Source organism: Phytophthora sojae (assembly GCF_000149755.1).
Source record: "Phytophthora sojae unplaced genomic scaffold PHYSOscaffold_2, whole genome shotgun sequence".
Classification (NCBI taxonomy): domain Eukaryota; phylum Oomycota; class Peronosporomycetes; order Peronosporales; family Peronosporaceae; genus Phytophthora; species Phytophthora sojae.
In genome coordinates, this window is record NW_009258116.1 from 2,967,825 (window position 1) to 2,993,480 (window position 25,656).

The following is a 25,656-nucleotide window of genomic DNA, read 5'->3' on the forward strand; positions in this document are numbered from 1 at the left end:
GCCCGCTACTGTACGGCCCACGTGCATATCGCCAGCAGCTTCGTAACGCAGATACGTGTTCTGCACACCTTCAAGAGACCACCCCGTTCGCAAATGGACAGCGGTAGATGACGGCCACGCTGTTGATCCTGACGATCAAAACGTCGCTGATCCTTTTCGCATTGAGTGGGTTCCTAGCTCGTTTGCATCGAGTCCTTGGCGCTTCAACTCGGTCGCGACGTCGTCTTGCGAAAGCAGCTGCAGCCAGCACTTTCGGAAGCGCTCGTACTGGTTGTTTCCGGGGAAGAGGAGATCACTTCCATCGAAATTAGACACCGTCCAGTAGAGACCTAGTGCTACAATTGGGCAGATACTAGGTTGCAGCGGATTGGCGTAGATATGACGTGGGTCTCGTGGGCGTTCGCCACCTTGGTTGTTTTTCATATGGGCGAAATAAATCTACAGCGCGTCGCGTCTCCACTCCATGTGCGAGTAAAGGCATTCGACGAACGGCACATTAGGTTCCACGCTATCACCATGTAGGCATGCGCAAACGACATCTCCTTGCTCGAGTGGACAAGCATCTTCTTCCACAAGAAGGAGTACAGGTCGAACATGAGCAGGTCCTTGCCAGTTTTCACGGATCTCTCGCCGTTTGCTGCGGCCTTTGCGAGTCTATTCTTGAGGCCTTTGAAGTAGTTCGTGAGCTCAGACTCTAAATTTTTGCTCATGGTGCAGCCGTAGTCACGGAAGAGGTTGAACAGCCCTTCTCGGTGCGTGTTTAGGACCGAAGAGCTCAGAGCCCCACCGTCCGTTCGCACTAGAGTCACGAGCCAGGTGACGAAGTCTTCTGCCGCTACTGCCGCAAAGTCCAGAGGGACAACACGGCGATCCTGGGTGATGAGGGCCTTGATCGTAGTGCGCAGCTGCTGCAGGCTTCCGTCAGCCGTATTATCGAGTGCTTCGAGGAAAGGCTGGGGTGCGAGGTGCGGCTTGTTGCGGACAAGCCAAGCGAGGAAACGGCAATACGAGTTCTGGTACGTGGCGCGTGAGCGTGTGGTGACGGTATTGTCGCGAATCTCGCGCACGGTGCGCTCTAACTTCTCCCAATCATGGTCTTCCATTCCGGTTCGACAAATGTCTGCCTTCTTCTGTGCGAAATGCGGTTTGCCACCAGACCACACACGCAAACAGGGGGACGAATTGAGACCACGGAAAATATCTGACCTTGTGTCTAACCAAAATCTCCATGTGGACCACATCGTCGTACTAATTTTTGGGGAATGTGTTTTTCCGGGCCTCCTATGCAACAGTCCATACCGTCAAAATTCCAACTGTCCGACCAAGGAGTCCAACCTGCACCGGTACTCGACCAAATCACTTTAATGACATCTATTACATATTTAGTGACAACACACACTATCCAGTAATATTTCCCTCAGTCAGCCTTTCCAGCCAGACAACGCGCGGACGACGACGACAGCGGAGACGCGGACGGTGCTCGGCCTCGGGCGGGGTGATGGCCCTCAAGGTCAGTGGCACCAGGAGCAGGCGGGCGGTGGCGGCAACGCGGACGGCGGCTTGGCCTCGGGTGGGGTGATGGCCCTCGAGGTCAGTGGCACCAGGAGCAGGCGGGCGGTGGCGGCAATGCAGACGGCGGCTTGGCCTCGGGCGGGGTGGTGGCCCCAAGGCCCGCAGCACCAGGACTAGGTCGGCGACAGCGGCGACGTGCACTGCGGCATTGCGTTGCGCGGGGTGGCGGTCGCCGAGACCAGCGGCAGCACGACGAGACAGCAGCAGCGGGGGCGACGCGGACTGCGGCTCGGTCTTCGAGCCAACAAGCCAAGGTAAATACTGATGCGCTTTTGGTTGGGGGAATATTCACTTCTGACTTTATGGCTTGTGCAGTGTTGTTTGTATTATAGTGTCAGTCAAGTGCGAGTAAATACACAAAGAGGTTCACCCATATCATGTTGTTGTCGTTCTCTACTTGATGGTGTTTACATGCTTGATCAATGTGCTGCGAGGCCGCTTTAACTTTGCTTTTCTGGAGTCTGCTTCTATGCTATGATTAATCTTGCTTAGGCTTCAGCCATATGAACGACGGCAATGCCGAAGGCGGCGTTGGATCGACAACGGAGCCACGATCAACGCATTCATGGAACTGTGTGATAAGCTCGTCAAGCTTTCCAAGCTTCTGCATCTGACGAAACGCCTTCAACGCTGTATCTGCTGCGACGGCGGAGGAGCCGTGCGACTTCAAGAAGGTGAGTGCGTTCTGTTGTGCTTTATCGCCAAGCTCGAGCACTTCGCTTTTGTATGCAGGCGACGAAGTGTCAAGCGCGAAACCTTTAGGTAAGAAAAGCATGAGATACCCTGCGATGTGCCTGTACTCGTACAACGCTGTCTTCTTTACAGAACGCGACGCATACACGCGAGGTTCCGCTGTAAACCACTCGAACCAGATCGCCGACAACGACTGGGCTCCCTTCTTCTTCAGGCGTGTCGTCGTAGCTCCTACTGGCGGTGGTTGCTCGAAGGCAGGATGCGTGGCGTCGGCGTTTGCTGGTTGAGTTGCGGTTGTGCTGGTAAGTGTCTTGAGGTGTGCTTCAACAGCTAATATGCGCTCGTCGAGTCGTTTGTTCTGTAGGATTAAAACATCGATCTGCTCGGACTGGCGCTTGATGAGATCAATCAACGCAGGCGACGGCACCTCTCCACCACTAGCAGACGCCTTCGACTCAGGAGGCGTCGCGAATGCCTGGCTAATTGTCACGCGAGCAGCTCGGACTCACCGATGGCTCGTTGTGTTAGGAGCTCACGTATCTTCGTGATGAGTGGGCTGCTTGGGCAGAGCACTAACATGTCGGGGTAATGCATGAACAGGGTAGCCGTAAGGACATCAGCGACGTCGTCGTCAAGGTTCAAAGCAGCGTCAGCGAACGCCATCGTGCTGGAAAAGAGAAGTTGCTGCAACTTGCGAGCGCGGACCAAGACTGGCGTGTCCAGAGCGGCTAGCGTTGGTAGCCGTGCGCCGTCCTTGGGCTTCCAGCCACTCAGGACGCGGGACACCTTTTGGTCGGCTTGGGTTGTACCAAGCATGTACCCGAAGCCCTTGTTGACGCGGTCCAACTGCCAGCCGCCACGCTCAATAATCCAGTTCTCGGCCAAGCTACCGTGGTTGGCATGCATGGCCCCACCACGTCGAAAGGAATGGGAGGTAAGCTCCGGCGTCATGCCAATGCTTCGCAAATCGGCGAGCTTCTTAACTCTAATCAGCAACCTGTTGACGTATGCTTGTGCACCAGGAACCGCCCGCTTTGTCGAAGGTGCTTCAGATTCCTCCATAGAAGGCTGGTCATCATCAACTTCCAGTAGTTCGATCAGTGTAAGCTCCTGTACATCATCAATATCATCTGATCTGTGCTTTTTGGCGATGAACTGAGGGAACATGCGCTAGCTTGGTGCCTTCTGCATAACCAGCGCCACAGCCAAAGCTTGCAGAGGACATGTCAAGAAATTCGTTGGGTCCTTGAATAAGGAGATGCCTTGGAGTAAAGCTGTTTTAACCCGCTTAAATCGAAGAAATAAGACTCCACCTAACATAAATGAACTCAGTGTTAAAATAATTCTGCTAAGAACGTGATAATCAATTACTTACCAGGCAAGATGGATAGCTGGCTCTTCTCGACTGTTTCCGCGTCCGAGCTTCGACCGTAAAGGTACGACATCATCACGACTAGTGCCGCGGCGAGGTATTCACTCTCCGTCGCTGCCGTTGAGTACAGTAGAGACACCATAGGTTCTAAGTCTTGTTTAGAGCACGGGGGTGCTTTCTTCTCGTCGCCGACCTCCTCTCGGTTACTACAATACTTACCCAGGCCTGATAGAATTTTTTGGAGCTGAGATTTAACCAAAGCTCCATGTAGCGGGTACTTATCTACTAGTCAATTCTTGATGTTGCCATAGTATGCTAGACACGTATTGGTCGCCCTCACCTTATCGGCTGACGTGGTTAACGAATATGCATACTTGTCTAGTATAATACGCAATGCCTTACCCGTCTTATCCCCGTCGATAAGCCTGTGGGTGGCTTCGAGTGTCATGCTCTCCGCGGCCAGGAACGTCGTGAACGAGTTGATCGCCGTCGTACTGGCCTTCTTGCTGTTGGCAGGAGCAAGCGATGCGATCGACATGCTAGCCTGCCTGCCCTTTCACTCTGAACAAAAAAATATGTAGCGACCATTCAGGTTGGAAACTGAAGGATATTTTTGGGATATGCATTTATATAGAATTTGTATGGCATTACAAATATTCTGACAAAATTCCAACCAAATATGGTCGGAACGGTTGGAAAAATGCCCTAGTTTAGAGGGGCTTCCGATTGGGCAAAATTCATCAAACGTAAGGCATTCATTGGGTGAAAGTCGTCGAGCACGAGCGGTTTGGGATTACAAAAAAGAGTAGCGGTTGGAACAGAGTGAATATACACTCCGCGCCAAGTGCAATCACGCACCCGAGTTTGTAGCTATATCTCAGTCAATATTTAGAGTTAGGAGCTGCGCTTTAGATATGTTGCTGCTACTACCGTTACCGACCCCGCTCTTGTGTTAACGATCGGTATTTCCATGGCTGTGGTGGGGCTCACATACAAGCAGACAAATATGGCTTAGTGACACAATTATCACGCAGATTGGACCATACAAAAATTCATATATTATGAATGATTGTAACATGTGGGTCAACTAGTTGTGTGCCTTTCCTCCTTTCTTTTCCAGTACTTCGACGAGCCGCTTGGGCATGGAGTCCTCCAGGGTTGCCAGGGTCGCTTGGTCGACAGATTCCCACGCCGCCAGAACCGCTTCGCGCAACTCGGACACACTGGAGTACTGCTTCTTGCCGTTGTCGTACACCGTGCGCGACAAAATGGCCCACAAGTTCTCTATCGGATTAAGGTCCGGAGAACGAGCGGGCCACTTCATCACCATCACCTCTTGCTCTTCAAAAAAATCGGCCGTGCGCTTCGACGTATGGATAGAAGCATTATCTTGTTGAAAGATATACTCCAGCCCAAAGTGCTTGTGAGCGTAAGGAAGCATGTATTCAGAGAGAGTATACACATAGTCATCTGAATTTTGCTTACCCACAAGAATGGCTAGCTCCGTCTTACCACCGCGGCTAACGCCACCCCAGACCATAAGCGAACCACCGCCGTTTTGGCGCCGGACGTTTTGACGCCTCGGGACCCGCAGGTCCTGCCAGTAGCGCTGATACCCGTCTGGACCATCCAGGTTCCATTTCTTTTCGTCGGAAAAGACGACGCGCGGCCAGACATCCTTGGAGTAGAGTAGACATTCCTTCGCGAACTCACGGCGAGCGAGCTTGTGCTCAGCCGTGAGCTCCAGCGTGTTGTCCATCTTCGCGTACTGCAACCAATCCACGCTCGCAAGAACGCGCTGGACGGTGCGTAGAGAGGCAGCACTACTGACGAGCTCCTTGATCTGGGAGGCGGAAAAGTCACCGGTTGCTGCCTTCCGCACGACTAGCCGCACCTCGCGGTCCGACATGACGGGCGGGGGGCCGAGCTTCTTCGGCTCCGTCGGCGCCTTTGGAGCGACGATGCGAGCCACCGTTTGGTCGCTGCGACCGACACGGCGTGCAATAGCACGGTTAGACCACCCGGCCTCGTGCAGTCCTTGGATTCTCCCGCGTTCTTCGTCGCTGACGCGTGGCTTGGGCGGCATCTTTGCGAATGCCGTACTGGTTGGGATTTTTACGGCCCCACCACTAATCTTAATATATGAATTTTTGTATGGTCCAATCTGCGTGATAATTGTGTCACTAAGCTATATTTGTCTGCTTGTATGTGAGCCCCACCACAGCCATGGAAATGCCGATCGTTAACACAAGAGCGGGGTCGGTAACGGTAGTAGCAGCAACATATCTAAAGCGCAGCTCCTAACTCTAAATATTGACTGAGATATAGCTACAAACTCGGGTGCGTGATTGTATGTATTACTCCATATGCTTCCACGACGAAGCGCAATACATACTAAATTTCAGTATGGCGATTAACGGACCAATCACAGTGTGATTACCACACTCGTCGCCAATCCACCACCGAGCAGACAGCTCGTCCCTCCGGTGTTTCTGCCGAATGTCGAGTGCTAGACGAAGCGAAGCTCCACCTCTAGTGTACGTGCGAAGCGGAAGAAGCCCAACTAATTATCAATGCATTGTTTATATGTTTAACTCACCCTCGTGCCCGCAAGTAGTAGCTCGGACGCGTCGTCGCTGACGCCCAAGGAGCGTCTGCTCGGCCGCATCAAGCAGAACTTCGACCTGGAGACGCAGAGCTGTCGCCAGGGAGACTGCCACGCAACAGAGGAAAGTGAGACCGGTGGTGATGAGGTCAGCCAAGTGAAGGACCAGTTGCGGCGGCTAAAGAGACGCTGCGCCAAGCTGAAGCGCAAGCTGCAGGAGAAGGAGGAGGAGATTCGGGCGCTGCAGGACCAGCAACAGCTGCGGTTTCCGCTTCTGATGCACGAAACGATGCGCAGCTTGCGCTCACTAGAGGACAACCAGTCCGACCGCTCTTCTTCCGCATTGGTGGGTTGCTACAGTGTCGATTTTTTAGTGGGGCGGTGGGGTTTTGACTCTTTGTCTCGACTGTAAATTGCAGCCGCTGTCGCATTCCGTGATCAGTGATATGGCGCACGAGAGAAGAGATGTGGATGCTCGGATCCATGAGTATGAACGGCAGGTGCGTTGCTGCGGTACCCTGATGTCTGCAGTCAAACCTCTTCGACTGATTGCCGATGTATGTATGACCTTGTGTAGATTGCTGAGCTGTATGAGGAGAACCAGCAGGAGAAACTCAAGAACGAAATGCTGAGCGAGTGCCTTCGCGACCAAAAGCACGCCAAAGCGAAGCTTATGAAGGTGTGCAAGCAGGTTAAACAGGAGCTGCAAGCAGTGAAAGACAGCGGACTGAGCCAGATGCTGATGGATATTGAGGCGAGGTGCGACGCTTTGGAGAAAGAGAAGAACAACATAGAGGACAAACTTTCGGCAGAGCGTGCCCTGGTACGATGCATCTCTACTTAGCATCCCTGGTCTTGTTTATCATTGTCACTTAAATTTTAATTTGTCTAACGATGCTTGCATATTCAGCGTGCAAAACAAGAAGCCCAGAACGAGGTGCTGGCTAACCAGCTTGAAGATATGATCTCGGAATCTAAGAAATGGGAAGGTACGCAGAAAAAAATCCGCTCGAATTTGACAGTATAGTCGTATATCTTACCTCGATGTTGTTCATAAAGACATTGTGGCTAGGAAAAACGACAAACTGCAGCAATCTCGAGACCAGATATGTGAGCAGCAACTGATGATTGAAAATTTGAAAGCGGACTTGAAAGTTGCGGAGAAAAAGATTTGTCGTCCGGCTGAACACCGTCAAGATGATGATCAAGAAGAGGTACAGACAACCGTTGTTGGCGTGAGCTCCATTCATCTTGTTATGTTTTAACTGTTCTCAACTTCCCACGTTGCAGCTCGAGCAACTAAAATGCACCATCAGTACACAGAGGGAAAGGTTCGATGAGGCTCAGAAAAGCTTACGGCAACTCACTGCTGAAAGCGACTTCTTACGCGAACAGCTTACTGCGCAACATGGAGGTGGTTTTCTTCAAGGTGATGCCAACGCTTGTGCAGCCGAAGCTACATACGACAAGCTGCTCACGCAGGTAAATGCTTTCGATGCGATCATGCAGGTTGAAGCAAAATACTGTTGATAACAGTTTAATTACTCTTGATTTTGTTTTAGCTGCGCTTTATCAAAAACAGACTGCGCGCGCTCAAGGATCTAGTTCAGGTGTACGAAGAGACTAATACGGTCGACATCAACTTACTTGATGAGGGAAACTGGTTCCACGACGATAGCGTTGGGGATGGTGCTAGTGCTGCTCAATCATGTGAAGCGTATGCGGTACAGCTTTCTGGAAGTGTACTGGATGCTGCTCGATGCCTGTCCGAACTCCAGCAAGTAGTTGAGGACGCCTGCGCGCGGCTGATGGGAAGCACTTGTGCGTTGCAGTAACCGTGTAGATGTTGAAGTAGTATGTGTACAGTGTAGTACTATTGTGCATTTCACGTATTTTGACGGGTGAGCTGTTAATTCAGGCGGAATTAGAGTCATAAAAGGGCGATCAACGCTTATTTAGTGCTAATTCTGCCTAAGATTGTAAGCGCTTCCCCTAACATCCGCGATCAGCATTTGAGAGCCAATCGACGGAGATACGAGCAGAATGGCATGGCCGCCTAACGCAGGCTGGATTAGCTTATTCCGCCTTAACTCGGCCCCACCATCGCCGCTCCTAATTCGGCGACGGAGGGACGACCCGGAATTAACATGGGAATTAGCTAACTCGGGGCGTAATTAAGGTCGATAAGGGATTAGAGTTATGCCAGAATTATCACGGCAGAATAAGTGAAAGGCACAATCCATGTAGAAGTAAAGCTGCGGAGATTTTGACTTTCAAATTATTTGTTGCTGTACTAAAGATCATGTCGTATTTATATTGCCTACTCCTTACTCGCAAAGCTATGAAAAGTTAGTCTGTATTGCTGTAAGCCATAACAATGCGGAGACTAACGGCCCATAGTATTTGTAAGTGCAGCTACCGCACGAAATGAATGAGCTGCTGCCAACAGTATGCAGTCCTTCAAGCAAAGCTCGAATCTACGAGGAGTGCTTGGCAAGGTAAGCGGCAATCTCCGGACTCGCCTTCACACGGTTCGCGATGGCCTCGAGTTTCGAGTACGGCGCGGCGGAGAAGCCGGGGATGAACTTGCCCAAGGGGTTCTCGAACAGGTCGAAGAGCTGGATGTCGGCGAACGTCACCTTGCTGCCCATGAAATAGTCCCCCTGGACCATCGACGTCAACTTTCCAAACTTGCCGGGGAGCGTCTCCTGCAGAAACTTGGCGGTTTTCTCAGCCTTCTTGCTCTCGTCCTTTTCGTGGAAGCAGATGTCGATGTAGTCCTCGAACAGCTCGCACAGAGTCTCGGAGATCATCTCGACGCGCAGACACTCGAGCGGGTCCTCTGGGTAGAGTCCGCTGAGCTTGGCGGTATAGCGGGCGATAGCCATGCTCTGGCAGTACGTGGTGCCGTCCACCTCAAGCAGCGGCATCTTGCCCAGCGGAGCCTTGGCCTTGACCGCACCCCACTCTGGGAAGCTCATGCGGACATCGTCAAACGGAATCTTGCCGTACGTGAGCACGAGGCGTGACAGCTCCGCACGAGCAGGGAGATGGAAGTACGTGAGCTTCAGTTGCGGGGCCATTGCGCTTGTCTTTGAGGGAGTCGAAAGGAAAATAAGCTCGCAGAATTCTGGGGGTCCCAGACTGGGACCAATACAATGAGCGGTCGTGATACCGCTGCTGCAGGCGGTCGCGATCCGGTCGCAATCGACGCCACTTCACCCTTTCGAAGTGGGGAGAGATTCTTATCATCATGAGGGCCTGGCGATAGCATAACCGGAGCACACTGAGCAATACGTGTGCAGTACAGTACAATCATGTTCACAGCACAACGCGTTTGTCCTGGACGAGGCTCTTCGTGCGCAGACAGCCCAATTCCATTGCTCTTGGACGGTGGTGTAAATACGGGAGGTACATCTCGACACGCTCCGTATATGCCATATTGGATTGCCTCATCCACTTCAGCAACTTTCTAACCGCATGAGCCTCTCCTACCGTTTTCTCTCTTATTGCCATCCCAATATCAAATGAAGTTCATATTGAACTATCTTCCATCATAACCATCTTATACGTCATAAGGTACTCACCGTCTGGAACGCCGGCACACTCTCGGATCCCTCTCATTTTGCCAAAGCGAATTCAAGCCGAAGTCATGAACCAATTCGGCCTCGTGGCCGTGACCGCCGTGCTGGTGGCGCTCTACCACAACTACCTGGCGCCGCAGCCCGCTGTATGGACGCCGCCGTCGCAACTCAAGCTCACGTACTTCGCCGGTGCGGGCCGCGCCGAGCTCTCGCGCCTGATCCTGTCGGCCGGTAACGTGTCATTCGAGGACGAGCGGCTGGACCGCGACTCCTTCCTGGCGATCAAGCCGACGCTGCCCCTGGGCCAAGTGCCCGTGCTGGAGGTGGACGGCACCACGTACAGCCAGAGTATGGCCATCGCCCGTTACGCCGCCAAGCTCACGGGCCTGTACCCGCAGGACCCGCTCGAGTGCCTGCGCGTGGACATGGCGTCCGAGTCGCTTGTTGACATCAAGGCGCTCGTCACTGAGATCACGTACCGCACGCCGGACGAGGCGGCCAAGGCTGAGAAGACCAAGAAGCTGCTGGAGGAGAGCGTGCCCAAGACGCTGAAGCTGCTCGAGAGCTTCGTGCACCAGGGCCCCTTCTTCCTGGGCGACAAGATGACGTATGCGGACTTGCAGTTGTTCGACATGGTGAAGAACGCCCTTGCTAACTTTGACGGGTTCTCACTTAAGGCGTACCCGAAGCTCACGGCGCTCGTGCGCAAGGTGGAGACCAACGCTAATGTGGCGGCCTATCTGGCCAAACATCAGAAGTAGATGCAGTGAGAAAAGAGAGAAAGAGGAGAAACACCGAGTTGAGTAGCGTTCCTAAAAAAAAACAAGCCGGGGCTTTGTCCGTGCAAAACTGCTAGTTCATTTATGACGCAATCTTCAGCACGATTCATCATCTTGTCCCCCTTATTTGCCGGTGGAGCAGGAGGGGCCTCAAGTCGATCCCCGGCACGTGCCAAGATAAGCTCATTCGCGAATTTACTCCGCTTCCCTCCAAGCACGCAACTTCCAAGCATGACTCAGCCTACCCTCAAGCTCACCTACTTCGACGGCAAGGGCCGCGCCGAGCTGCCGCGCCTCATCTTCAACTACGGCGGCGTGGCGTTCACGGACGACCGCATCTCGCACGCCGACTTTGGCGCTCTCAAGCCCACGCTGCCGTTCGGCCAGGTGCCGATCCTCGAGGTGGATGGCGTCGTGTACGCCCAGAGCATGGCCATCGCCCGCTACGCTGCTAAGATTGCTGGCCTGTACCCAAGTAACGCGGTGGAGGCCCTGAAGGCCGACATGTTCTCGTGCTCGATGGGTGACCTGGAGGGACCGTTCGTCGACATTGCCTTCAAGACTCCCGATGAGGCCGAGAAGGCCCAGAAGAAGAAGGTCTTCATCGAGGAGACGGTGCCCAAGTTCTTCGCCACGCTCGAGAAGCTGGTGGCCGACAAGTTCATCCTCGGCGGCAAGATCTCGTACGCGGACCTGCAGTTCTTCGACTTCGTGAACAACAAGATCTCGTGGATCTTCCCGGACTTTAAGACGGACGCGTTCCCCAAGCTCACTGCCGTCGTGAACAACGTCAAGGCGGAGCCCAAGATCGCCGCCTACCTGTCGAAGCAGTAGATTGGTTGCCTCTGTAGTTTATAATCAGAGCCACAAAGCTAAAAAAACGAACAAGTTTCTAGTCTTCCAACAAGGCTTTTGCTTCCGCTCGTCGCTTTCATTTTGTTGGCGATGGCGTCGATGGAATTGCCACCTTTTGCGCTAGTCGGGCCTGATCCGGAGTAAACCTCCATTGCCTCGGTATTACGCGGTCTACTTCGACACGTAGAAGTACATCTCAACGTCCACACTGATTTACACTTGGTGTACTGTATCCGAGATGTCAACAGTGAGAGGGGGCTGGATACGAACCGACTGTTGGGCCCCCAGCCTCGATCAAGCGTCCCAAAACGCATACCTCGGTACTTCCTTCCACGCCATGGCCCAGCCTCAACTCAAGCTCACCTACTTCGACGGCAAGGGCCGCGCCGAGCTCACGCGGTTGATCTTCAACTACGGCGGTGTGGCGTTCATAGATGACCGCGTAGCCCGCGCCGACTTCCCAGCGCTCAAGCCGACCCTACCGTTCGGCCAGGTGCCGGTGCTCGAAGTGGATGGGGTGACTTACGCCCAAAGCATGGCGATTGCTCGTTACGCCGCCAAGCTCTCGGGGTTGTACCCGAGCGATCCGGTGAAAGCTCTGAAGGCGGACATGTTCTCTTGCTCGTTGGGCGAACTGGCGGACGCGTTCATCGACATCGTCTTCAAGACGCAGGACGCGGACGAAAAGACCAAGAAGCAGAAGCTGTTCCTCGACGAGACCGTACCCAAGTTCTTCACTGCGTTGGGGAAACTTGTGGAGGGCAAATTCATCCTCGGAGACCACATCTCGTACGCCGACGTCCAGTTGATGGACCTGGTGGACAACGGGATCAAGTGGGGGATCCCCTCGTTTACCTTGGAGGCGTTCCCGAAGCTGGCCGCCGTGGTCGCGAACGTCGCAGCTGAGCCCAAAATCGCCGCGTATCTGGCCCAGCAAGCGCAAAAGTAGCTGGCCTTGGTTTGGTTTGGCTTGTGGCGCGGATATTGATGCGTAAAACACGCTATGATCAGAGTCTCGTTCGACTGAGGCGATAATAACGTCAACGTCGATAATAACATGAAAAGCAAACAGCCCGAGTTGATCATAGAACTCCGGTTTAATTAAGCTACCCGCACTTGCAGCAGGGTGCGCAGTGTCAACTACTCATCGATCGACTAGGGAAGTACGCGCGCCGCCGCACTGCTTAGTAGCTGCTCGCGTTGAAGTGGTCGGCCGTCATGACCTTGGCCCACGCCGAAGAGAACACGTGCTTGAAGACGGCCTCCTCGGACGCGAACAGCTGCACCGCCTCCTTCAGCTCGGGCGCCGCCAGCAGAGCCAGATCCGTGTCCATCATGTACACGTCCTTGCCCTCCGCCTTGTACTCCTTCGCCGACACCTCTGTCCACGTCTCGTTCAGGAGCACCTGGAAGTACTCGTTCGACAGCGTGAGTGAGTCGTTGCTGTACGAGCCGCTGTAGCCCAGCACCTTCTGCTGCGCCACGCTGCGCGGACGGCCCGCCAGAGCCACGGCCTCGTACGGGGACACGCCCAGGATCTTGATGTTGTCGCGCACGGCGATCAGCGTCGTGTTGTAGTACTCGCGCGGGGCCAGGATCTCCGTGCCGTTGCCGTTGTCGGCGTCCGTGCGGCCACCCAGGAAGTCGATGGTCACGTTGCCGGCGTCCTCGAGGGCCACCTGGCCCGCCAGCACGATCAGGTCGGCCGTCGACAGCGTCGGGTACGACTCCTTCACGGGCTCCAGCGCCGAGATGATCTTGTCCACACCGGCGTTCACCGGCCAGTCCTTCTCCGGCGAGAAGCGGATCCTGGCGCCGTTGCAGCCGCCAGCGTAGTCGGTGATGCGGAACGTCGACGCGCACTGCCACGCCGCGTGCACGAACAGCGCGCCGTTGTACGGCGTGCCGTCGCTGCTCGAGTCGCTCGTCAAGCCGTCCACCGACTTGGTCAGCAGCGAGCGGATGTCCGAGCGCACGGCGTCGAAGTCCGCCAGCGAGGCGGGCGTCGGCGGCAGCGGGTTCTGGAACGGCTGCGCGGGCGGCACGTCCTTGCCGCGGCAGCGAGCCACGGGGCCCAGGTCGCGCGACATGAGCTTGTACCAGGCGTGCGAGAACTCCTCGTCCAGCGCGGTCTGGTTGGCCGCGAACTCGAGCGAGATGTTGTGGTAGCTCTCGTCGTGCAGCAGCGCGATGTCGGCCGTGAGCATGCGCACGGGCGGCGTTGTGTCGGGCACGGGGCGCCACTGCACGTGGCCGCCCGGGCCGTCGAACTTCTCCCACTCCAAGTTGGTGAGGCCCTTGAAGTAGCCGTTGCCCCACTTGGTGGGCGTGAACGTCCACGAGCCCTCGAAGCCGCCCGTGAAGGTGTTGTTGCCCTTTCCCTTCATGGCGCCCTCGCCGCAAGTTCCCGGCCAGGGGTTCAGCGGGTCCTGCGTCGGATCGGGGCCCGGGCCTGTCGGGCAAGCACCGTGCGTCTTGCCGAAGGCGTGGCCGCCGCCGATCAGCGCCACCGTCTCGCGGTCGTTCATGCCCATGCGCTCGAAGGTGTCCCGCACGTCGTGCACCGACAGCGCCGGGTCCGGCACGCCCATGGGGCCCTCCGGGTTCACGTAAATGAGGCCCATCGTGGTGGTGCCCAGCGGCTCCTTGCACTGGCCGTCCACGGCGCACGGCGCCACGCTCTCCTGCTCGGGCGTCGGGCCCAGCTGCAGGCTGCTCGTGCCGTCGGCGTCGTCGCGGCGGCCGCCGCAGAAGCCCAGCACGGGGCCGCCCATGCTCTCGATGGCCACGTTGCCCGACAGCACGATGAGGTCACCCCACGACAGCGCGTCGCCGTACTTGAGCTTGATGGGCTCCAGCAGGTCGAGCGCCTTGTCCAGGTTGGTGTTGTCGGCCCAGCTGCGCTCCGGGTTGAAGCGGATGCGGCCGCCGTCGCAGCCTCCGCGGCCGTCGGCGCGGCGGTACGAGCCGTTGCAGTGCCACGCCAGGCGGATGAAGAGGCCGCCGTAGTGGCCGAAGTCGGCGGGCCAGAAGTCCTGCGAGTCCGTCATCAGGTGCAGCAGGTCCTGCTTCACGAGCTCGTAGTCGATCACATCGCAGCTCTGCGCGTCGTACAGCTCGCTGGAGATCTGGCGGTCCTGCTGGTGCATGGCGGCGACCGAGTCGTAGCCGAACGGGCAGCTGCCGGCGTTGGCGCCGCTGGACAGGCCGGCGAGCGCGGCGACGAAGGCGGCGAGGCGGACGTTCATCGTTGCGGGGCTACCGGGAGGGAATTGCGGCCGACGAGGTGGAACGAATAATGGGGGAGTGGAAGCTCGCTTTGGGTGGGGCCCCCAACTTGGGGTCTTCGACAGGCAAGGTGTAGACTTCTGGTGTTGAGACGTTTTACCTGTTGGCTGTTCGTATGGCGGCGTAGGACATGTGCATACGGCTCATTCACGATTAATTTGTTGAGTCCCGTGGAACACTCGCTTGAACTATCGGATGGGTACGGGGAAACCATGCGCCGTAAAACTATCCCAAATATGTACCAAAACGGAGTTGACTGATTATGGTCTATAGTCTATGGGCGACGCTTTCTGAAGAGATTTGTCGCTGATTACAAACTCGCGATTCCCACAACCTCGTGGCGAAGTCAAAATACGCGGTCGTCGATTATGGACAAAGTAGCCAGGGTCATCTGTAAATTCCACTTTCGGCGTGTCACTTTGCCGCATCAGAGCTGTCCGAGCTGTATTATATGCCGCGAGCAGCAATTCTATGGCACTCGATGTTTCTCTTCGCTACTGTGTATCTACCCTGTCGTGCCAGTCACGGCGCGTTTGGCCCCTTTCACGCAAGTGTGTGCATCTTACACGTTGCAGCGGATAGTTGGCAGGGATCCTTTCCAGTGCGCAATTGCTGAATCAAGTGTCGAAGCGAGGCACCCAAAGTAATTTGAAGTATCAGATACACTGGACAGCATCAATGGTGCAGAGTTCGACGCGAGTGGATCGAGTCAAAAAAACTATGGGTAATACAACACGTCACTCTGTTTTAAAGAACGAGTTGCACCTCCGGAATTGGACGCTTCGATCCACCATTATGCCTTCGAACCTGCTCCTCTTACTGAGTTCAACCTGAAACTGAGCGCTCCGTTCTGCAGCCATGCGTCCAATCATACTGAATGAAGCATTTGGATTGCCGATCCCTGCTCAGTTGTTTGTTAAGTTGCCGATTACGGGGGTATTGCATGTAGCTTTTTTCGGAGAGCACATTGGGACCTGCGATGTATAGGAGGTCATCTTAGACTCCTTTGAAGCTGAGCTGTCCAACTCGTGGTGTAGTAACTGTGATGGTCTTTGGCTACCGTACCGCCTAGCCAGACGATCAACCGAACACAGAGAGAGAGAGCGGGGATAATGCAGGCAAGCATCCCCAGGCGATTGGCGTACCCGTCCTATCCAGGGGAAGTGTCATGCTACCGACAGAAAGATAATTTGTTCCATGTTCGTAAGGTGGTCTATCACGCTTGTTGATCCACGCCAAACATTAGCGTTCCGGTAGATTTGATTTCCTGCCGAGATTATTATTTTAACCCTTCGTTTCAAGGTTTCCCATCCTAAAAGTTTTCTAAGCCTAAAGGCCGTTGTCCGACCACCTGGTTTTCCTTGAACAGAAACCTGCACTTTTGTCTGTCCTACCAAGTGAGCCCTGCAACAAATTGTTGCCAACACTTCCAACCAAAGGGCAACCTCTCATCGCCAACATGTCAACCCGACACATCAGCACCAAACTCACAGCTATTCATTATTCGTTCCACCTCGTCGGCCGCAATTCCCTCCCGGTAGCCCCGCAACGATGAACGTCCGCCTCGCCGCCTTCGTCGCCGCGCTCGCCGGCCTGTCCAGCGGCGCCAACGCCGGCAGCTGCCCGTTCGGCTACGACTCGGTCGCCGCCATGCACCAGCAGGACCGCCAGATCTCCAGCGAGCTGTACGACGCGCAGAGCTGCGATGTGATCGACTACGAGCTCGTGAAGCAGGACCTGCTGCACCTGATGACGGACTCGCAGGACTTCTGGCCCGCCGACTTCGGCCACTACGGCGGCCTCTTCATCCGCCTGGCGTGGCACTGCAACGGCTCGTACCGCCGCGCCGACGGCCGCGGAGGCTGCGACGGCGGCCGCATCCGCTTCAACCCGGAGCGCAGCTGGGCCGACAACACCAACCTGGACAAGGCGCTCGACCTGCTGGAGCCCATCAAGCTCAAGTACGGCGACGCGCTGTCGTGGGGTGACCTCATCGTGCTGTCGGGCAACGTGGCCATCGAGAGCATGGGCGGCCCCGTGCTGGGCTTCTGCGGCGGCCGCCGCGACGACGCCGACGGCACGAGCAGCCTGCAGCTGGGCCCGACGCCCGAGCAGGAGAGCGTGGCGCCGTGCGCCGTGGACGGCCAGTGCAAGGAGCCGCTGGGCACCACCACGATGGGCCTCATTTACGTGAACCCGGAGGGCCCCATGGGCGTGCCGGACCCGGCGCTGTCGGTGCACGACGTGCGGGACACCTTCGAGCGCATGGGCATGAACGACCGCGAGACGGTGGCGCTGATCGGCGGCGGCCACGCCTTCGGCAAGACGCACGGTGCTTGCCCGACAGGCCCGGGCCCCGATCCGACGCAGGACCCGCTGAACCCCTGGCCGGGAACTTGCGGCGAGGGCGCCATGAAGGGAAAGGGCAACAACACCTTCACGGGCGGCTTCGAGGGCTCGTGGACGTTCACGCCCACCAAGTGGGGCAACGGCTACTTCAAGGGCCTCACCAACTTGGAGTGGGAGAAGTTCGACGGCCCGGGCGGCCACGTGCAGTGGCGCCCCGTGCCCGACACAACGCCGCCCGTGCGCATGCTCACGGCCGACATCGCGCTGCTGCACGACGAGAGCTACCACAACATCTCGCTCGAGTTCGCGGCCAACCAGACCGCGCTGGACGAGGAGTTCTCGCACGCCTGGTACAAGCTCATGTCGCGCGACCTGGGCCCCGTGGCTCGCTGCCGCGGCAAGGACGTGCCGCCCGCGCAGCCGTTCCAGAACCCGCTGCCGCCGACGCCCGCCTCGCTGGCGGACTTCGACGCCGTGCGCTCGGACATCCGCTCGCTGCTGACCAAGTCGGTGGACGGCTTGACGAGCGACTCGAGCAGCGACGGCACGCCGTACAACGGCGCGCTGTTCGTGCACGCGGCGTGGCAGTGCGCGTCGACGTTCCGCATCACCGACTACGCTGGCGGCTGCAACGGCGCCAGGATCCGCTTCTCGCCGGAGAAGGACTGGCCGGTGAACGCCGGTGTGGACAAGATCATCTCGGCGCTGGAGCCCGTGAAGGAGTCGTACCCGACGCTGTCGACGGCCGACCTGATCGTGCTGGCGGGCCAGGTGGCCCTCGAGGACGCCGGCAACGTGACCATCGACTTCCTGGGTGGCCGCACGGACGCCGACAACGGCAACGGCACGGAGATCCTGGCCCCGCGCGAGTACTACAACACGACGCTGATCGCCGTGCGCGACAACATCAAGATCCTGGGCGTGTCCCCGTACGAGGCCGTGGCTCTGGCGGGCCGTCCGCGCAGCGTGGCGCAGCAGAAGGTGCTGGGCTACAGCGGCTCGTACAGCAACGACTCACTCACGCTGTCGAACGAGTACTTCCAGGTGCTCCTGAACGAGACGTGGACAGAGGTGTCGGCGAAGGAGTACAAGGCGGAGGGCAAGGACGTGTACATGATGGACACGGATCTGGCTCTGCTGGCGGCGCCCGAGCTGAAGGAGGCGGTGCAGCTGTTCGCGTCCGAGGAGGCCGTCTTCAAGCACGTGTTCTCTTCGGCGTGGGCCAAGGTCATGACGGCCGACCACTTCAACGCGAGCAGCTACTAAGCAGTGCGGCGGCGCGCGTACTTCCCTAGTCGATCGATGAGTAGTTGACACTGCGCACCCTGCTGCAAGTGCGGGTAGCTTAATTAAACCGGAGTTCTATGATCAACTCGGGCTGTTTGCTTTTCATGTTATTATCGACGTTGACGTTATTATCGCCTCAGTCGAACGAGACTCTGATCATAGCGTGTTTTACGCATCAATATCCGCGCCACAAGCCAAACCAAACCAAGGCCAGCTACTTTTGCGCTTGCTGGGCCAGATACGCGGCGATTTTGGGCTCAGCTGCGACGTTCGCGACCACGGCGGCCAGCTTCGGGAACGCCTCCAAGGTAAACGAGGGGATCCCCCACTTGATCCCGTTGTCCACCAGGTCCATCAACTGGACGTCGGCGTACGAGATGTGGTCTCCGAGGATGAATTTGCCCTCCACAAGTTTCCCCAACGCAGTGAAGAACTTGGGTACGGTCTCGTCGAGGAACAGCTTCTGCTTCTTGGTCTTTTCGTCCGCGTCCTGCGTCTTGAAGACGATGTCGATGAACGCGTCCGCCAGTTCGCCCAACGAGCAAGAGAACATGTCCGCCTTCAGAGCTTTCACCGGATCGCTCGGGTACAACCCCGAGAGCTTGGCGGCGTAACGAGCAATCGCCATGCTTTGGGCGTAAGTCACCCCATCCACTTCGAGCACCGGCACCTGGCCGAACGGTAGGGTCGGCTTGAGCGCTGGGAAGTCGGCGCGGGCTACGCGGTCATCTATGAACGCCACACCGCCGTAGTTGAAGATCAACCGCGTGAGCTCGGCGCGGCCCTTGCCGTCGAAGTAGGTGAGCTTGAGTTGAGGCTGGGCCATGGCGTGGAAGGAAGTACCGAGGTATGCGTTTTGGGACGCTTGATCGAGGCTGGGCGAATTGCTGAATGAGTGAGGGCCCAACAGTCGGTTCGTATCCAGCCCCCTCTCACTGTTGACATCTCGGATACAGTACACCAAGTGTAAATCAGTGTGGACGTTGAGATGTACTTCTACGTGTCGAAGTAGACCGCGTAATACCGAGGCAATGGAGGTTTACTCCGGATCAGGCCCGACTAGCGCAAAAGGTGGCAATTCCATCGACGCCATCGCCAACAAAATGAAAGCGACGAGCGGAAGCAAAAGCCTTGTTGGAAGACTAGAAACTTGTTCGTTTTTTTAGCTTTGTGGCTCTGATTATAAACTACAGAGGCAACCAATCTACTGCTTCGACAGGTAGGCGGCGATCTTGGGCTCCGCCTTGACGTTGTTCACGACGGCAGTGAGCTTGGGGAACGCGTCCGTCTTAAAGTCCGGGAAGATCCACGAGATCTTGTTGTTCACGAAGTCGAAGAACTGCAGGTCCGCGTACGAGATCTTGCCGCCGAGGATGAACTTGTCGGCCACCAGCTTCTCGAGCGTGGCGAAGAACTTGGGCACCGTCTCCTCGATGAAGACCTTCTTCTTCTGGGCCTTCTCGGCCTCATCGGGAGTCTTGAAGGCAATGTCGACGAACGGTCCCTCCAGGTCACCCATCGAGCACGAGAACATGTCGGCCTTCAGGGCCTCCACCGCGTTACTTGGGTACAGGCCAGCAATCTTAGCAGCGTAGCGGGCGATGGCCATGCTCTGGGCGTACACGACGCCATCCACCTCGAGGATCGGCACCTGGCCGAACGGCAGCGTGGGCTTGAGAGCGCCAAAGTCGGCGTGCGAGATGCGGTCGTCCGTGAACGCCACACCGCCGTAGTTGAAGATCAACCGCGTGAGCTCGGCGCGGCCCTTGCCGTCGAAGTAGGTGAGCTTGAGGGTAGGCTGAGTCATGCTTGGAGGTTGCGTGCTTGGAGGGAAGCGGAGTAAAGTCGCGAATGTGTTCTGCATTTCGTGGACACGAGGGCGTGTATTACCATTGTGCCTGGTAAAGAGCGCTGCACGAATCCTGCTGAAGATTGCGTCATAATTGCAGCAGGCCAGGAAGTTTTGTTGCGAATGAGTTGTTGATGAATGGAATTGGCGGCGGAGCTTGCATTGATTATTGCTGTGGGCATGGCACAACTTCCCGTAAACTGAGCCTTTTTCTTCCAAAGTTGAAGTTGCATGTACCGTTGCTGCTCGTTTAGCTCCGGCGGAAAATAACGGCTTTCTTTCTCTGCAAAGTCCGAGAGCGTCATTCGTCCATCGCCAGGATGGAGGAGCTGCGGACGCTGCTGCGAGACGCCGAGGAGGCTCAGCGCCAGACGCTGCAGGCGATCGCAGAGGACGCGGGCCAAGTGGCGCGGCTGAAGGACCCGGTGCTGCTGCTGCTGGACGTGCTGAGCCAGTCCGAGACGGCGGAGGCGCGGCGGGAGACGCTCCAGGTGCTGCGTCGACTGTTCGCCGCCTGCTCCGCCCACTTCTACGACGCCCAGGCCTTCCTGGAGTCGACCGCAGACACGGCGAGGTCTCACCACGTCGCGAAGCGAGGCAACGTCGTACTGAAGGCGCTGCTAGCCTCGTTATCCTCGTTGAGCAGCCAAGATGAGGTGGACGAGGAGACTGTGCAGTCTCTCGTGGACATGCTGCGAGATTTGTGTCTGCAGTCCATGAACGCCACGGACGTGGTGGCTCTGTTCGACTTTCTACGGCTTGGACGGCCGCCAGCTCGTCGGCGGGTGCTGCAGATGCAGAAGGAGCTCGTGGAGATGGATACATTGCCACGCGCGATCTTCACGATGAGAGGAGCCAATGCAGGGTTGATTGTGCCGTCAGAGCAGCAATTGTTCACTAAAAGAGGCTACAGTTGCAGCTTTGGGGTGCATTTGGACGCTACTGCAGCGGTTGTGCCGCTCTACAGCTTTCGTGGTCTAAATGGGCAGGGTGTGTCGGCAGTGCTGGAAGGGAAGTCGCTAGTTGTGAGGATGTTCGCGGGCCAAGGCGCTGTCCAGCAAGTTGAAGTGCCGTTTGCAGAGTGGATTGATAAAATGGAGAGGGAGTGGGTACACGTGTGCGTCGTGCACGCGAAGAAGATGGTTTTCAAGGATAAGGTGACAGTGTATGTGGATGGTAAGACTGTGTTTAATGGGAATCTTGGGTACCCAGACCCGCTCATGATGGTTGGCGGCCAGAACGGCATTGGTATCGAACCTCTCGCAGAGAGTCTGAAAGGGAAATTGTGGAGCCCGACACTCTTTGGGGTGGCGTTGTCGGAGGCGGAAGTGCAAAGGTTACACTGGCTAACCCATTGGAAGAATGACCTCAACTCGGTCGCAGCTGAAAACGCAGGACTTACAGACAAGTCCAAGTTTTGCTTTTGCTACGATGCGCGGAGTTGCGATCTGAAAAAGCGGGTTTGCTATGATGTCAGTGGCAACGATTGCCACGGCTCGCTGGGACCTGGAACGAGTGCCTATGTTACTCAGAGTTTCGTTCATGCTTTGGATTCTGTGGGTGGGTGTGCATGCTTCCTTTTGCTGTTGCTGGATCAAATTCCCGAAATGGCGGACTTTCACCCAGTGCACGAGTTTGGAATGGGCGAGATCTCTGATCTTCTGGCCTTTGTTGGTATCGGACTTCGTCGCAGCACTGTGTGCAGATCTCATTTCGTTCGCTTGCATGGCGTGAAGGTAGTGGAGTTTATCTTGCAATCCATTTCGCCCAGCTATCTGTCTGTGGATCTTTTGGATGGTGTCGTTTCGATCCTGGAAGCTATGACAGACTTCCTAGAAAGCGACGAAGAGATCATGGAGTATATTTACCGTCTGCTCTTCTTCAACACGAGCTGGTTTCTCTCACCCTTTGACACACAAGTCAAGCTATTGGGGGAGGTGCTTCCGAAGTACCTCCAAATACTTCAAAAGGTGACTTTACGGGAACGAAGTCGGCTATCCGACACTGGATCACCGAGTAGCAATTCGGGAAAGCTGGTGGTTTCCCGTGCAACATCCTTGAGTGAATTTTCTCGCTCGTTGGACACAAAGGACCGTGTGGATGCTAGCTTTTTCTGTCGTCTGATCTCGCAGGTATATACGTCGTGTGGTTCGGAGGATAAAGAGTTCACAGCTGGCCAAATGGATGCAGCCCAGTTGGCACAATTGCGCGACCTAGTTCTTCAAAAGTTGATGGATCTCCTGCTTTTCCCACCAGTTCAGGATGCTACGAGCGATCAATGGAGACAACTGGTCGCGTATATTTTCCGGCAATGCGAAGCAAAGCAGTCGTGTGACAGTGGCAACGTGGATGTGGAGGATATTTTACAGTATTTAACGCGAAATCTGGCATCGACTGAGCCTCGGAAAGTTGCTGTTGGTGTTCCGACGCGTCAGATACAGTTGACTACAAATGTGTTCAAGCTCTCTAAAGGCACTGTGCGCGTTCTGTGGAGGCCAATGCTGTCGACGAAGTACAACGTGCGGTTAGCGGCACTTCGGTTGTTTGAGCTGTATACATCCGAGAAAGTGTTACTACACAAAAGTGACATGCTAATGCTCTACTCGTCGTTTCAAGCCCACACGCTCACGGTTGATATTGCCTATCTCCTGTTGGATATTGTTATCGGGCGGAAGCGCCTAGCACAAGGTAACACGAAACCCGCCGTGGATGTCCGCACTGGAAGTTTCGCACGGATGACTTTTATTCCGATGGTTTTGTTGGGCTTGATCCATAATGCGAATTTCGATGTCCAAGCACGTATACTCTCAGAAATTCGAACTCAGCTAAGTTCACCTACTATGGGGGATAGCGTGAAAGAAGCTATTAGGTCATGGCCGTCGTGGATGAGTCGTTTACGATCACTAAGTCTGGGAGCGTCTGTTGCAGCAGCAGCGAACACAAGCGCTGAAATTGGTGTAACGCGGGAAAAGAGTTTAACACAGTCCGAGGAGCTTAACGAAGCATGCGCCATATTAAGTGCTGACACGACCTCCGCGTTTGCCAAGCTCGGAGCTGTTCGAGTGATTGCAGAGTCTGGAGATTTGTCGGGTTGCGACTTTGCGCTCAGTCTTCTACAAAATCGAAGCCAAAGCGAGGCAGTCACAAGTGCAATTATTGAGATGGTGATAAACCAATTCCCACAACGTTGGTGCGAGCTTGTGCGCAAGCTTGCCAACCAGATGATCGCTGATATCATTGTCTACTGTGTTCTTCACGTGAAAAATGGGTGGATGCATTTTCTGGAGTTTTATTTCTGCCACTGCCGAGTGCCGTCCGATCTTTGCAGTCTAACGGCAGTAATCTGCGAGCAAGTTGTGCGCCAACCAGCCCAGAAACACTCAATGCCTCAGTCCGAGATTATTTGGGAGAATTTGTGTCAGGTTGCTGCGATAGTATCGCAGAGCGTGCTGTTGGCTACGGAAATGAGCGAGAGTCTACGGTCTAACGACATTATCCCCTCTCCTGGCCAAGAAAGTATCCTGACTCGCAAAGCATTTGAGCTCTGGCAAGTGATTCTGCCTCATTTGGACAAAATCAACTGGGATGGTCTTATGGCAAATCTAATCCAAAATGCTGACTACGGATCAGAGGGTACATCGGAAGAAACGGCGATTTTCACGCACCTTGTTGCTTCGCGTTCACGGTCAACCTTTTTGGCTCTACACACGACAATCAAGCATGTAACGCTAGCGCAGGCCACAGGCGACGTGGAGCTGGTTCGAAAGCTTCAGAATGTATTGGAAGTCTTGAAACTGATCGCTTCGTTACCAGTTGCAACGTCATCTCAACGGTCTAGTGGATCTTTGTCACCACTGTCTGGATCATTCTCATCGGGGACATCGACGCCCCCAGTATCTGGATCTGTACTGCCGGACATGGCTCTCACGCTACCGTTATCTGGGATAACGGACTCTTCCAAGTTTTTCACTACTTTGCAGGAAACGGGCCCAGCTCCTGAGAGAGAATTAATTCACCTTTACACGCTAGATGCCTGCTACACGATACTGGAAGCTTCGCTAGAAGGACATGACATCGAGACCATCCGCTTGCTCGTTAAGATTATGGTGGCGCTGGCTAACACAGCACTGCACCTGCGCGACCCCAGTGCTAAGCCGGAGCTAACGAAGACCTTACAGATCATGTCATCAACGGACCTTCCGTTCTTCAGCGAACTATCTCAATTTCGCGAACTTTTCATGGTTTGGAGGCTACACCGTGAGAACCATCACACTTGCTGCGACCCAGAAATCCTGCAAGGTTATGTTGGCGCGCTACATGCTGACTTTGTCCGCCGTTGGATTTACGTGATGGAGCACCACGCTGTCGACTTTAATCCGTATCTCATTCAGCAGTATGCCAGGTCACAGGCAGAGTTGCTGGGGCAGGAGCTTCAGCAGTGTGAAAATCTGTGGAAGGAAATTACCGCCGAAGATGAGGCAGCTGAAGTAGCTCGTTCTAATGAGCAAGATATGGGAGATGAGTCGCGGCTTGTAGAGCTCAAACACAGCACAGAAAAGTTTGCAAGTAGTGTGCACAAGCTGCTCGCGCATTCAAGTCATGACAGTGCGTCGTCGTCTTTGTTTGGCGAAGGTGATTCAACCTCGGAAGTTTCTGGGCGGGCGCGTGAAGGTGATACTGGAGTTGGTGGTGATGGAGTGATTCTCAAAATCGACTCGAGGGAAAACAGTTTTCGAATGCGTCTTCGTCTGAAACGAGTGACTGAGCATTACCGAGCTCGGAACTTAAGCTGTGAGTACCCTCCATCAGAAACAGAAAGCAAAGAGAGTGGCAGAAAACTTAGTCGGCGTTTCCGTGGGTCGATTCAAGAGGGGTTGGCTGATTTGGAGCACAGTTGGCGAAGCGATGCTGGATCGGATTACAGTGATTTTCTCGCTGACGCTCAAATGCGGGCAGCCATAATTCGGTCAGTATCGAACCCAGAAGAATATGAAAGCGCGTATGGAGGCGCATCGGACGACGATGATCTGGACGCAGATGAAATGGAGTCTTACGATGCCGAAGAAGATGAAGAGCTGTCTCAATTCTCGACTGAATCGCTGCAAAAAGAGCTGGGAGTTGAAAGCAGCACACCAGCAGCTTCAGCGCCAAGTGCGCAGGAAGTCGATTCTGCGCCTACTGTTATTTCCGATCCAGTTGGCATTCCTGGGACGTCCGGCACTACGGCAACAGCACCCATATCGCCATCTCCAATGTCTCCTGTGTTGTCACAAAAGACTGCATCACCCTTGAGCTCATTTTCTTTGGGAGCGTCAGTCTTGACTGTGGTTGGTGGCGTCGCCGATTATTTCCAAAGGTCTGTTAAGGATGCCAAAGATGCAGTCGAGTACGGGGTGGACTCACTATACACGACGAAAGATACA

General features: G+C 55.4%; 10 protein-coding genes across 10 annotated transcripts; 5 read left to right on the plus strand and 5 right to left on the minus strand.

Moving 5' to 3' along the window:
- Positions 1-135: 135 nt before the first annotated feature.
- PHYSODRAFT_481341 (hypothetical protein) lies at positions 136-438 on the minus strand (the record flags this gene model as incomplete). Its single annotated transcript, XM_009520669.1, has 1 exon — positions 136-438. A coding segment is annotated over one exon (303 nt), but the record flags the coding sequence as incomplete, so codon positions are not given.
- A 119-nt stretch (positions 439-557) lies between these two features.
- On the minus strand, positions 558-1,079 carry PHYSODRAFT_372950 (hypothetical protein; the record flags this gene model as incomplete). Its single annotated transcript, XM_009520670.1, has 1 exon — positions 558-1,079. A coding segment is annotated over one exon (522 nt), but the record flags the coding sequence as incomplete, so codon positions are not given.
- A 5,179-nt stretch (positions 1,080-6,258) lies between these two features.
- PHYSODRAFT_478522 (hypothetical protein) lies at positions 6,259-10,587 on the plus strand (the record flags this gene model as incomplete). The annotated part of the gene is made up of 7 exons (XM_009520671.1): positions 6,259-6,588; positions 6,662-6,742; positions 6,820-7,065; positions 7,153-7,268; positions 7,619-7,724; positions 7,853-8,063; positions 9,893-10,587. Coding segments are annotated over 7 exons (1,785 nt in total), but the record flags the coding sequence as incomplete, so codon positions are not given.
- Positions 10,588-10,807: 220 nt separating this feature from the next.
- On the plus strand, positions 10,808-11,510 carry PHYSODRAFT_353859 (hypothetical protein). Its single transcript, XM_009520672.1, has one exon. The coding sequence runs from the start codon at positions 10,837-10,839 to the stop codon at positions 11,437-11,439; it is 603 nt and encodes a 200-aa protein (XP_009518967.1). The 5' UTR covers positions 10,808-10,836; the 3' UTR covers positions 11,440-11,510.
- A 287-nt stretch (positions 11,511-11,797) lies between these two features.
- PHYSODRAFT_344495 (hypothetical protein) lies at positions 11,798-12,526 on the plus strand (the record flags this gene model as incomplete). The annotated part of the gene is made up of 1 exon (XM_009520673.1): positions 11,798-12,526. One exon carries the CDS (start codon positions 11,798-11,800, stop codon positions 12,407-12,409), a length of 612 nt encoding a protein of 203 aa, XP_009518968.1. The 3' UTR covers positions 12,410-12,526.
- A 118-nt stretch (positions 12,527-12,644) lies between these two features.
- Positions 12,645-13,994, minus strand: PHYSODRAFT_284779 (hypothetical protein; the record flags this gene model as incomplete). The annotated part of the gene is made up of 1 exon (XM_009520674.1): positions 12,645-13,994. One exon carries the CDS (start codon positions 13,992-13,994, stop codon positions 12,645-12,647), a length of 1,350 nt encoding a protein of 449 aa, XP_009518969.1.
- A 3,018-nt stretch (positions 13,995-17,012) lies between these two features.
- PHYSODRAFT_284780 (hypothetical protein) lies at positions 17,013-18,363 on the plus strand (the record flags this gene model as incomplete). Its single annotated transcript, XM_009520675.1, has 1 exon — positions 17,013-18,363. A coding segment is annotated over one exon (1,351 nt), but the record flags the coding sequence as incomplete, so codon positions are not given.
- Positions 18,364-18,481: 118 nt separating this feature from the next.
- On the minus strand, positions 18,482-19,210 carry PHYSODRAFT_344498 (hypothetical protein; the record flags this gene model as incomplete). Its single annotated transcript, XM_009520676.1, has 1 exon — positions 18,482-19,210. The coding sequence occupies one exon, from the start codon at positions 19,208-19,210 to the stop codon at positions 18,599-18,601; it is 612 nt and encodes a 203-aa protein (XP_009518971.1). The 3' UTR covers positions 18,482-18,598.
- A 307-nt stretch (positions 19,211-19,517) lies between these two features.
- On the minus strand, positions 19,518-20,220 carry PHYSODRAFT_353862 (hypothetical protein). Its single transcript, XM_009520677.1, has one exon. The coding sequence runs from the start codon at positions 20,189-20,191 to the stop codon at positions 19,589-19,591; it is 603 nt and encodes a 200-aa protein (XP_009518972.1). The 5' UTR covers positions 20,192-20,220; the 3' UTR covers positions 19,518-19,588.
- Positions 20,221-20,553: 333 nt separating this feature from the next.
- Positions 20,554-21,890, plus strand: PHYSODRAFT_310923 (hypothetical protein; the record flags this gene model as incomplete). The annotated part of the gene is made up of 3 exons (XM_009520678.1): positions 20,554-21,481; positions 21,617-21,748; positions 21,883-21,890. 3 exons carry the CDS (start codon positions 20,554-20,556, stop codon positions 21,888-21,890), a joined length of 1,068 nt encoding a protein of 355 aa, XP_009518973.1.
- Between the last annotated feature and the right edge of the window lie 3,766 nt (positions 21,891-25,656).